Source organism: Scardinius erythrophthalmus (assembly GCF_964197995.2).
Source record: "Scardinius erythrophthalmus genome assembly, chromosome: 1".
Lineage (NCBI taxonomy): Eukaryota > Metazoa > Chordata > Actinopteri > Cypriniformes > Leuciscidae > Scardinius > Scardinius erythrophthalmus.
This window is the reverse complement of record NC_138221.1, coordinates 610,266-623,067: the sequence shown is the minus strand read 5'-3', so window position 1 is coordinate 623,067 and position 12,802 is coordinate 610,266. Positions and strand designations below refer to the sequence as shown.

General features: G+C 38.1%; 1 protein-coding gene across 1 annotated transcript; it reads left to right on the top strand.

Moving 5' to 3' along the window:
- Positions 1–290: 290 nt before the first annotated feature.
- LOC308699630 (uncharacterized protein) lies at positions 291–12,410 on the top strand (the record flags this gene model as incomplete). The annotated part of the gene is made up of 6 exons (XM_081380526.1): positions 291–351; positions 741–1,049; positions 1,147–1,509; positions 11,519–11,578; positions 11,724–11,804; positions 11,916–12,410. The coding sequence occupies 6 exons, from the start codon at positions 291–293 to the stop codon at positions 11,969–11,971; spliced, it is 930 nt and encodes a 309-aa protein (XP_081236652.1). The 3' UTR covers positions 11,972–12,410.
- Positions 12,411–12,802: the final 392 nt, after the last annotated feature.

Sequence of the window (12,802 nt, the reverse complement as noted above, 5' to 3'; positions counted from 1 at the left end):
TGGAAAGCTTTAAAGCTTCATGAAGCTTCATCTCACCATCACTACCTTCAGGTTCACTCAGCTCAACAGTTATACGCTATATTAGCAATAATGATTATTTTGGGAGTCATGGATGAGCTTTGATTGGTGGTTCCCATCATGCACTGCAACATTAGGCTTTATGTTTATTTCAGCAGTGATGGTTGGTTGGTCAGATGAGAGGAAGTTAATAACCACAGGAGGAGCTGCTGATGTTTAAAGGAGGAGCTGTAACTATATATAATGAAGAGGAAGACTGACAGAAACAGGAAATGGCTGATAAGTGTGATCTGTGTCTGCTGGGACTGATCATTCTCTCTTCACTTCTCACAGGTAAAGAAATCTGTATTTTCTCTAAAGACATTTAGCGGAATTAGTCTGGAAAGAGTTCATTTGAACATGCTCAGTTTATTCTTGCACACATTCACGTTGTGATCTCAGAGTTGTGTATTGATACACACAGATCATACTGTATTATTCCTGATACTGGACATAGTGTCACTCAAACATCTGATGATGAAGAATTATCTTCATATTAAGAGTGTGTCAGTGATTTGAACAGCTCTCTGATAAAGACTAATAGTTTATTCTGGAGAGTGTGTTGTTTGCTTTAAGTCAGGAAAAATACTATGATTTAAAACTTCTGCTTTTTATGCTGGTGTGTTTTATGTTTCACTTATTAATATATATCATAATGATCACTGAGATATACTGTGTTTCAGGAACCAGTGGAGTGGATGTGTTCATCAGTTCTGGTGAAAATGTCTTTCTGTCCTGTAATAAAGCTCTTTCTGACTGCAAATCAACTAGATGGACCTACTATAACAGATTCAGTCTTTCACCAGTTGAACTGATTACTGGAGGGATAAAGAATAAAGACTCAGAGAGACATGAGAGACTGAGTCTGAAGTATTACTGCTCTCTGAACATCATGAACGTCACAGTAGAAGATTATGGATTATACATCTGCAGTCAATATGTGAATGGAGAACGAGAACCTGATGCTGGTGTTTTTCTGCATGTTCTTCATGGTAAGTTTATGATTATGTGGTCAATTTAAAAAGGGTAGATTCTCCCTTTAAACTCAGATGATGATTGAAGAGTCTGTGATTTGTGTCTTGTGTTCAGTTTCAGTGTCTCCATCATCATCATCTTCATCATCATCATCATCTTCATCATCATCTTCATCCTCACAGACTGAGATCAGTCCAGGCCGCTCTGTGACTCTCTCCTGTCAGTTGTATACTAGACTCTCCTGTGATGATTTGGTCAGTTATGAGGGACTTGAGCTGTTGTGGGTGAATCAGTTTGGTGATGATATGAAGACAGACTCCAGATATCAGATATTATACTCATCATCAGATCAATATCTCTGTATCATCACTCTGACTACAACACTCCTGAATGAAGATGACAACAGAGAGTGGAGATGTCGCCTTTATCGCAGAAATCAACTGGAGGCCTCAGTCAGATACACTGTCAAGTATTCAGGTGAGAAAACACTCTTTTCTGACAGATTTGTGAAAACTTCCACAGATTGCAGAGATTAAAGTTCTCCGTCGCTACGACGGATTTCCGTTAATTGCAGCAAGTCCATGACGGATTTCCGTCGTTGCGGGTTCCAGTCTGTCCTTAAAGTCTTAAATTCACTTTTCATAATTTTAAGGCCGTAAATAGGCTTTCATTTCTCAAATAGTGTAATAAATATCTTAATTTTAGTTTGAATAGGTCTTAAATTAAGGAAAGACGAGGTGTATTCACCCTGCTGAGGGGGATGTGATCAAAGCCTGGAGTGGAGCAAAAGCACGTTCCTCTCTCCACTCTAAGCACTCTGTAATCACTCCGCTCATAGTCCACTCCGCGTTTTCAATTACCGCTCACGGAAAGTGCATGTCAGGCTACAGCTGAGCGCTGAGGTAGAACTATATTTCAGTGACACACTTATAATGCAGGTAGGGCTGGGCGATATCGATATAAAAAATATATCGATATATTTTTTAAATGCGATATGGAATTAGACCATATCACATCGATATAGTTCAAATTTGCGCTGTGATCCTTGCTCCCCGCGCCCCCGCTCCTCCTTTTCCACACTGCGTGCGTGTTTAGAGCATGTTATGTTAAGAGAGGCGAATCATGACTACTTCAGAAAACCCAGCACAATAGGAACTACCAGGCAGGCAGTGACATAAGTGTACGCTGAAATAAAGTTTTTCACCTCAGAAAAACGGACTTTCTTGTCCTGTCAGCCGTTATCCTGTTCTCGTAGCGCACACTCAATTGCACGCGCAAATGCGGCGGCGCGCGCTGTATTGCTTCACTGATCAAGTGCAAAAGAAACTACGAGCATGCAACGCCGTTACGTTGTAAATTACACGAAATAAAAGTAATGCAGGTATGATTCTCATTCTATTCACCAGTTTCCATGTTTCATTAACAGTTATTGTTAATATTGTGTATTCACCATGGTAACTGTCGTTTCCATATAACCCCAAAATGCCACTATTTTTCTTTGTGTTATTTTTTATATTTTTAAATGACTGTAGTGGCTCATACCAACATTGTATTAACAAAAACTAGTTTGGGACTCAGTGGCTGCTGGTGATAATTATTTTTGTGGGGGCGCATTTTTTTTTGGGGGGGGGGGGGGGGGGCTTGGCAAAATACAAAGCAGAAACTAAAAAGCTATTTTGATCTCTTTTTATTTACATTTCAGACCAACAAAGTAGTAACAAAAAGCATGTTTCCTACTTGAACATAATGTTGCTCTCCTTTATACAGACCCTTTCCAAAAATTAGAATATCATGGAAAAGTTCAATTATTTTAGGAATTCTTCAATGTGAAACTAATTTTATAAAAAAGGCTGATTGCTTGCAAAGTGAGATATTATAAGCATTGATTTGTTATAATTTTGATGATTATGGCTTACAGCTTATGGAACCCACAAAATCAAAATTAGAATATTATATGAAATCACACTGTAGTAGTTACACAGTAATCCCATGGTCATTGAACCAGGTTTTGGTTATTTTGGCAGTGTGGGCAGGTGAAAATCCTTCTGAAAATCATCTTCATCTTCATAAAGCATCTTCATAAAGCTTTTCTGCTGAAGGAAGCCTGACGTGCTCTAAATCAGGGGTTCCCAAACTTTTTCATTCGAGGACCCACCTAGACAAGTATAATCAATCTCAAGACCCACTTGCACTGGTGCTACCAACTTTCTCAGTTGGTCGCACCAGCATGATTTGGTCGCACATTTTTTATTTTTTTTTTCTACATGCCATGGGATTAATCAATGCATGCTGATGTCTTAATATACCCTAGTTTTGCACTGATGTAAAAAGACTGACAGTGACAAGACCTCATGTTAGCAAAATATTTTAAACTTCATTTAAAAAAAAAAAACTTAAAAAAAAACATGAATGTTCTTTAATGTTTGATTATAATTTTACCGTCTTCACATAGGGATGGGAAATGATAAGATTTTATCAATAATAATAATGCCATTGACGATTCTGATTGTCGATCCGATTCTCTTATCGATTCTTGATAGCACTCTGTGGAAAAATTTCATATGCTTTTCAAAAAAAACAAGGGGTTTTATTTATTTTAAAGCTTAAGCTTGAGTAAGCAAACTGTACTTTTTATGTAATGTATGTAATAAATAGAACCTTATTGTGAAGTGTTACTGATTATACACCGATTCAGACGTCTCCTGAGTTCACTGTTGGAAAGATCAGTTGTTTCAACCATTCATTAAAATGAATCGGTTCAAAGGAGTCATTAGTTCGCGAATTGGACGTGTCATGCGCGTTGTGTGATTATTCCAGCATGTAGGACACGGACATTCAAGATTTGTGTCAACACAGAAAACATTTCATCACTGGATAGTTTTTTTTTTTTTTCGTTTAATTAAAGTGTTGTTTTATGTCAGCTGAATGTCTGGGACGCTTTTCAGAGAAGATAAGGCAACTTATTTAGCACAATTCACACCCAGCAGTAATTCAGGAAAAAAATCTCCGAATACTCCACATGAAACTTTGGTCTTCCGACCTTTTACCACCATGTTGATTTATTTTGATTAATATGTGCGAGGGAGAGAGAGAGCAAGACAGCGCTTAGTTTGGAGACGGTGAAGTCTTGTTTACACTTTCGCCTGGCTCCGAAGAGAGAGAGAGAGAGCGCGCGCGCGACCGAGTCTCTCTCTCTGCTCGACGTTCTTTCAGTTAAACATGCACTGTGACAAGCAGTTCATCTAATTACTCACCGATCAAATAAGATTTTGGCGGGACAAAAATTCACTTTGGCGGGCGCTAAAACTCACTTAAGAGTCGTTTGGTCATTAATCGGACTGGTTTTGTTTCACTCATCATAATGTAAATTTAGCTGCAGCTAAGTGCCTTTGTGCGACCCACCTTTTCTCACTGTGCGACCCACAAGTGGGTCGCGACCCACAGTTTGAAAACCACTGCTCTAAATGTCCTGGTAGACGGCTGCGTTGACTCTGGACATCCAGGACATTAGAGCACTTCATGCTTCCTTCAGCAGAAAAGCATATGTTTCAATGTGCAAAAAACTGCACATTGAAACATATGTTTGCGATGTCTGCCATCATATTCCGGTCTCTCTTCAACGTCTCATAAGTTAGCATTTGTTTGTTGTAACGTGGCTGTTGTACTGCGATGCCCACCGTGTCAGAGTTCATCTGCTGTCAGTCAATCCTGCATCACCATGGCGCACACACTTAACGTTACCATGCTTCGTCCTCTGTCACTTGCCTGCTGCTGGATGTGTACATCTGGTTGTTCCGGTCCGAGATCCTTAATCTTTTTTTTTTCTTCAAGCGAAAGTATTGAGAAAGGGTTTTTTTGTAAATAAATAACAGAATTTGGATTAACTGCTGCCATTGCGTAATAAAAAGTGATCAGCGTAGTAGCAGGCAAGGTTGGTTATTTTCCGCCGCGTACAGTTGAATGACAGGTGACGAGAACCAATCAGATTGGATAAAATAACATGTATCCAATTATGATTGGCCAGGGACGCAACGACTTGCGCCCCGAGGAGGATCTTTAAGAAACCAATCAGAGACCAGCTTCAGGTCACATGCTGCCCGAGAATTTGTGTACTCACATAGACACCCGTCCCTCGCCCATGAAACGTATTGAAAAACATAGTAAATAGTTAATCGATTAAAGACAGTTTTTATTACATTCTGAGGCTCTTACTACCAGCCGGCACATGAGTAAACTATTATTATTATTATTATTTTTTTTTTCATTTTAATATAATGTTTTTACACATGTTAATTTCTGAAATGTTGATGGGGGCGGCGCCCCAGCGCCCCCTATGGACAAGCCGCCACTGTTGGGACTGCTATTTAATAGCTTTAGCCTAGGCCTAATGTTTACAGTGCTATGCATAAGTTTAGACACCCATACTAAAGTTGACTAAAAAGAGGAATAAAAAATCATCTTTTGGAAACTGAACTTAATGCCTTAATTTGAAAAATTAGGAAAAATCCAACCTTAAAGGACACCAATTTTCTTTGTGAATGAATAATGTATCGTAAATAAATAAATGTTCTTCCTTAAAATACAGGGTGCATAAGTTTGGACACCCCTATGTTAAATTCCCATAGAGGCAGGCAGATTTTTATTTTTAAAGGCCAGTTACTTCATGGATCCAGGATACTATGCATCCTGATAAAGTTCCCTTGGCCTCTGGAATTAAAATAGCCCCACATCATCACACAGCCTTCACCATACCTAGAGATTGGCATGGTTGTATTTCAGTTAGCCTAATAGCTAGTTTGATTTGCATTGAGAGATGATCTTATGGAAAGTATCTCTAGGTATGGTGAAGGCTATGTGATGATGTGGGGCTATTTTAATTCCAAAGGCCAAGGGAACTTTATCAGGATTCATAGTATCCTAAAAAATAAATAAAAAAAATACTTAAAAATAAAAATCTGCCTGCCTCTATGGGAATTTAACATAGGGGTGAAGAACATTTATTTATTTACGATACATTATTCATTCACAAAGAAAATTGGTGTCCTTAAAGGTTGGATTTTTCCTAATTTTTTTAATTAAGGCATTAAAGGTATAGCGGAGGATCTTTTTACTTCCGGGTGGATACCCTATACTATTGGTCCTCCTAATTGTCAATCATTCTGGTGAATTAATCAAACTTTTCAAAAAGTGGAGAGGGCGGGACTTATCTAAAATTCTGAAAGATCCTCCGCTATACCTTTAAGTTCAATTTCCAAAAGATGATTTTTTATTCCTCTTTTTAGTCAACTTTAGCATGGGTGTCTAAACTTATGCATAGCACTGTATTTATTAGTACTAGTCTTTACTATTAGTCATATTCTTACAATTTATGTTAAGTAAAGGGGAAAAGTAACTTACTTGTGTGTTAACAAATTTTGTGTAAACGTGTTATAATTTGCATATATATATATATATATATGCAAATTATTAATTATATTAGTATGTTCCATGCCTGGTTTTCATAGAGTCAAGTCAAGTCAAGTCAAGTTTATTTATATAGCGCTTTTCACAACACAGGTTGTATCAAAGCAGCTTCACAGCAATAAATTAGAACAATACATCAATGTTTGTTTCTAGTGGAACGTCTACGTTTGGTAATGCTCATCAATAGTATCGTTGATTGATTAATTAAATTAAATATCCCCAAATATCCCCAACTGAGCAAGCCAAAGGCAACATATAGATTAAAATATAGCTTTTAAAATACGCCTACTGGCAATATTAAAGCGGTTTAAAACATCTCCCCTTAAAACGCTATTGGTCTCGACTATTTAAAAAGTTAAAGGAATATGACTTGGCCTAAAAAAAAAATTTCAGTCAGAAGAATTTTTTTCACTTTAATCCCTGAGATTGGCTCTACTCTTTCTGATGGCTTCATACGTTTTGGAGTTGTAAAATATTAGTGGTCAAAGTCATAAACTGCATAACAATCCTTATAATCCCCAATATTGGCCTCCTACATGGGTCATACATGATATATTGCATAAATCAGACGAGTGTATTAAAGCCTAGTATGACCCATGTAGGAGGTCGGCTTTAGGAATTATAAGGCTTATGTCCTTCATTCAAGCTGAAGGTTTATTTGCAGAAGCTCAACTGTGTTTCACTCTCATATAAACCAGGAATAAATTATACAGTAACACAGTAATACAGTTATACAGTAATACAGTAGGGGAGAGTGGGGTGATTTGTGCCAGGGGGGGAAGTAGTTCCACCCCTTGTTCTGGAAAACCATAGAATAATTTGGTCATGTGACCACATAATTTTGAAAAGCAATCAATTTTACTCATCCTCCAAAGAAGAGAGATACATGGCATGAGAGTTAAGCACATTTTAGTGCAAAAAACTGTTTTTTCCCTTTCAAAGTAAATTTTCTATGATTAAGGTTTTTTGATTGTAGTGTCTGGACAATTATAGACAAGTTTGAAAACATTTCACACATGTTTTTGTGCTTTAGTAGGCTACACAATGAGTCTATTCAGTTAGCATGATGTTAGCTCTTAACTGCTGGATCATGCTAATTATTCAAACTTGTGGGTCTGGGGTGATTTGTGCCAAAGGGCCTGGGTTAAGTTGTGCCAGATCCAGACCACCTAGACCTACATACTCACAGGGGATAATCTTGAGAAGTGAGGAGATGGGCATGCCTCATCAGTGTTTGACTTAGGCCTGCCTGCTATTTGTTTAATTTAGCTAACACTGATTTCAGTTTTGAGTTTGCACTATGTTAATAAAGAGAAGTTTTATTCAGTTTTTAAGTGGCCTAAGTCACAATAAGATGTTTAGAAATTAGCCTAGTCACTTTATTCTTATGTTACATAATTGACAGACAGCGTTCTGTCAACAGGCATCTATTGCCAAAGCCTTTTTGCCTGAAATGAATCACAAATATCATATATTGTGTTGCTATGGTGCTCTAAATGGTTGCTAGGGCGTAGCTTGATAGCTTCACAATGATCCTGAGAGACTGATTGGTCGTCTGAGTAAAATGAGCCCGCCCCCTTGTCTCTGTGACACTGTGATCCAGAGTTGTGTTCAATACAAAATCCCTATGCAATTGACCATATAGGAAAAACACATGCTATGGTATTCCAGGGTGACAATATCTAAATAAACCTTGAATTAGTCATTTTGTATTGAATTTGTCTTGCTTTCATATAGCATACGGTTCATAACAGTAAAATGTTCTGTTTTACTTCAGAAAGCACTGGCACAATTTACCCCAACATATTTCCCCAAAAGGCACAACTTTCCCCGCACCAGGGGCAAGTTGTGCCATGAGACCACTTTTTTCCCAAAAGCTATATTTCTGAAACTATTTATTTCAGATCCAAAGTTATTATTCTCAGGGATGCACAACATCCTGAAATACATGTACATCCTTAAGTTGAAGGCATTACTGTCATGGCCTCACTTTAAAGTCACTTTGAGTAAAAACTGGCACAACTCACCCCACTCTCCCCTACAGTCTCTTCTCAACTACTGCCACTGTAAACTGTGATGATGGAACACAAACTGCATGTGATGATCGATATGAACATATGATGTTAATGTCCTACAGATGATGCGTCTGATTGATTGATTGATTAACTTTATTAATCCCCAGAGGGAAATTTAGGTGTCGCAGCAGCACAACCATACAATGAATAGATTAAAACAACTTTAAAACAACATTCCCAAACAACACAAGACTCATTCTCCAGTATCAAGTCGCAAAGCATTGTGATTATACAAAAACATAAATCATAAAAAGTATGTCATCTTGAATAACACTGATTATACAACTTAATTGCAGTAGGAAAAAAAGACTTCCTATAACGCTCCCTGTAACAGCGTGGATGGATTAATCTTAAACTGTGAGTACTCATAAAATCACGAACTATTTCATTTAGGGGATGACAATCATACTTCATCATAGAAGAGAGTTTCCCGATCATTCTATCCTGTATTATCACCTCTAAGTTGGGTAACACACTCCCTACAACAGAACCTGCCTTCTTTATCAGTTTATTTAACTTATTCTTCTCCTTTTCTAGCAGTCCCCCTCCCCAACTTGTGACAGAGTACAAGATCACAGATGAGACCACAGAGTCATAGAAGGTCTTAAGTAGTACATGACTTACACCAAAGGACCTCAGTCGCCTTAACAAATGAATACGACTTTGACCTTTCTTATAGACTTGCATTGTGTTGTCAGACCAATTGAGCTTATTATTCAAATACACACCCAAATACTTGTAAGTTTTTACAATCTCAACTTCTGACTCTCTTATTTTTACTGGTACCACTTGCTGAGGAAATCTACTAAAATCAACTACAACTTCCTTTGTCTTACTAGCATTTAGCCTGAGACAATTTTTCTCACACCAGTCCACAAAACTCTTTAACAACTCCCTATATTCACTCTCATCATGGTCCGTTATACAGCCAACAATTGCGGAGTCGTCAGAAAATTTCTGAAGGTGACAGGATTTAGAATTATACTGGAAATCTGACGTATAAAAAGTGAACAAAAATGGAGCTAAAACCGTTCCCTGAGGGACTCCAGTGCTGCACTTCACTACTTGAGAGACACAGTCCTGCATCCTCACATACTGTGGTCTATTGGAAAGATAGTCAATTATCCAATTTACCATACCATGATGTACTCCAACATTTTCCATCTTACTTTGCAGTAGTGAGGGCTGAATAGTATTAAACGCACTAGAGAAGTCAAAGAAAGTGATTCTGACAGTACTGCCCGAGGTCTCTAAATGACTTAAAGATTTATGCAAGAGGTATATAAGTGCATCGTCAACCCCAACACCGGTTTTATAAGCAAACTGAAGTTTATCCACAGCACTACACAATACTGACTTTAAATGATCTAGTACTAGTCTCTCAAACACCTTCATTAACTGTGACGTTAAAACTATTGGTCTATAAGGTGAGAACTCCTTGGGATTTGTTAACTTGGGTACGGGTACTATGCATGATGTCTTCCATAAAACAGGTAATTTCTCCAAGCGCAGACTCAAATTAAAAATATAGTGAACCACCCTACAAATCTGATCAGCACAGGCCTTAAGGACTCTAGGATTAATGCCATCCGGACCTTGAGATGTATTTATCTTAATTCTCCTTAACCCATTTCTTACTTGTTCAACTGACATAGAAAAGCCAGGAATATATTCACAAATGGGAGAAATGGGAGAAAAGGATGAGCTAATAGCTGGGGGTAGATATAGTGGAGAGCTCTGTGGTAAGCTACTTAGTGGGAGATGTTCAAGATCATCATTAGACCCAGCATCAAATCTATTAAAAAATAAATTTAATCCATCTACCCATGTCTGACCACCAGGGGCAATATACCTCCTTACTTTATTTTCATGTCCAGACATCATATTTAGATCTTTCCAAACACCTCTCACATTCTTTTGTTGTAGTTTCTGTTCCGTTTTTAACTTATAACTCTCTTTCCCCTCTCTAACTTTAACTTTTAGTAACCTCTGTACTCTCTTTTGCTCATCCTTATCACCCACTAGAAAGGCCCTCTTTTTCTTGTTTAATAGTACTTTTAACTCAGAGGTGACCCAAGGCTTGTTGTTTGAATAACATTTGATCTTTTTGGTAGGTACTGTGTTTTCAACACAGAAGTTAATATAATCTGTAATACATTCAGTTAAACTATCAATGTCCTCTTCATGTGATTTGCACAGAACCTCCCAATCGGTTGTTTCAAAACAGTCCATTAATGCTTCATATGCTGAATCAGACCATATCTGAACTGTTCTCTTTACTGGCGGTTGCTTCCTCACAACCGGCACATAAACAGACCTAATGTAAACAAGGTTATGATCCGATCGTCCCAATGGAGGAAGCAGTGAGGATCTATAGGCTTCTTTCACATTTGCATAAAACAAGTCTAATATTTTATTGTCTCTCGTATCACAGTCCACATACTGAGTAAACGTGGGGAGAGTATTTTGTAGAGATGCTTGGTTAAAATCACCAGAGATAATAATCAGTGATTGAGGATATTTTAGCTGCATCCTGGCTGTAACAGTATTAATATGTTCACAAGCATTAGTCGCATTGGCCGAAGGAGGGATGTACACCGTTATTGCTATCACGTAAGAAACATTCATCTTCTGCAGATCCAGTCGCTTCACCAACACTGACTCCAGTCAGAAGCTCAAACTCTGAGAAGACATCAAGCCGAACTACAGCAGCAGCTCCTACACAAGGTTCATGATCACATGATCACTGTATAAATAGATTTATTTTTGGTGAATGGCGATAGTCATTCTCCTCCTGACAGCTTGAGAGTGAAGTAAGAAGATAATAGATGACAGACTCGTGCACATATTCATCATTTCTGTGATGTGAAGCTCCAGTATTATGTGATGATGATGTTGTGTATATGTGGCATTATGTGTTGAACTGAACTAACAGACGTGATCCACAGATCCAGCTGATCCAGCATCAGAAACTGAAGTCAGTGTGACTGCTGGATCATTATACAGAGGTACGACACGTTCATTTATACTGACAGCTTTATAACATTAAACTATCAGTCAGTCTGTAAATGCTTCATCAATAACTGTTGATAGTTGAATACCCTTGACTTCAGTCATGTACAGTTTCTCTTCTTCCTCTCATGTTTCCTGCAGTGATTGTGAGTATTGTTGGGATGGCAGTGTTTGCTGCTCCTACTGTGATTCTTCTTCAGATCATCTGTGCAAGAAGAGCTGGTGAGTTTTGAGCCGCACACAATCTGATGATTCACACTCATCTGATCTGGAACAATCTGCAATCATGATAAAAACACATACGAGAGGTCAGTCAATGCTTTTATTTTGCAGGGAGGAAGGACTCGAAGCACCCAGAGGAAATAGAGATGCCGACAATATTAGAATAAAATACTGATGAGTTTACAGCCAATCTGCAGCAATATTTACAATAGAAGAAACTTACAGATGATTGTTCATTGTTTTATTTTCTTCTTCTCAGAAAACAGAGAAAAAACTCTGAGCACTTATAGTGACATAATCAAGTTTAGATTAAAATGTTCTTTTATTACATATAAAAAGCCAGATTTATTTTCATTTATATGGATGTTATGGATATATTTGCCTACAGTGTTGAAAGTCATTCTCTTGCGCTTCATATGTAAACTGCTTTAAATATAATATTAATACAGTAATGGACAGACTCAGACTGTATAATCTCTCTCTGTTCTGTGTGATGGAGCTGATTTGAGGATTCTTGGATCTTGTCTGTTCATTCCTGTTTTTAGCATCTTTTTTCATTTTGAATGGTTGCTATAATTTTCTTAATAAACCTCTGCAGTTGTGTTTAATAAGTCTCCTTTCCTGAGATGTGTGTTAGGAATATGTTAATTCCCCTTCATGAGCTGGTAATGTATCTGTAAGTCCACTGAAGCGAGTTGTAGTTGAGAAGCCGCTTCAATAACCGAGAGCTAGATATTGGGTCTTAAACACCTCACGACACCCTGAAGGAGCCACTGAGAGGTCAGACTTGAAGCACTGTTCCTGAGATGCTCTTCTTGGTGGTTAACTGTAAGCAGCAGACAGATCCAGCAAGAGGAGAACTGAGGATTCGGAGGCTCCTCTTGCCAGTCTCAGAGCTTCAATAACCGAGAGCAGGGCCGTCTCAGTTTAGTGGCGCTTCTGAAGCCAGACTGGTTGTTGTCCAGGAGGATGTTCTGCGTGAGAAATGGAGATAGTTG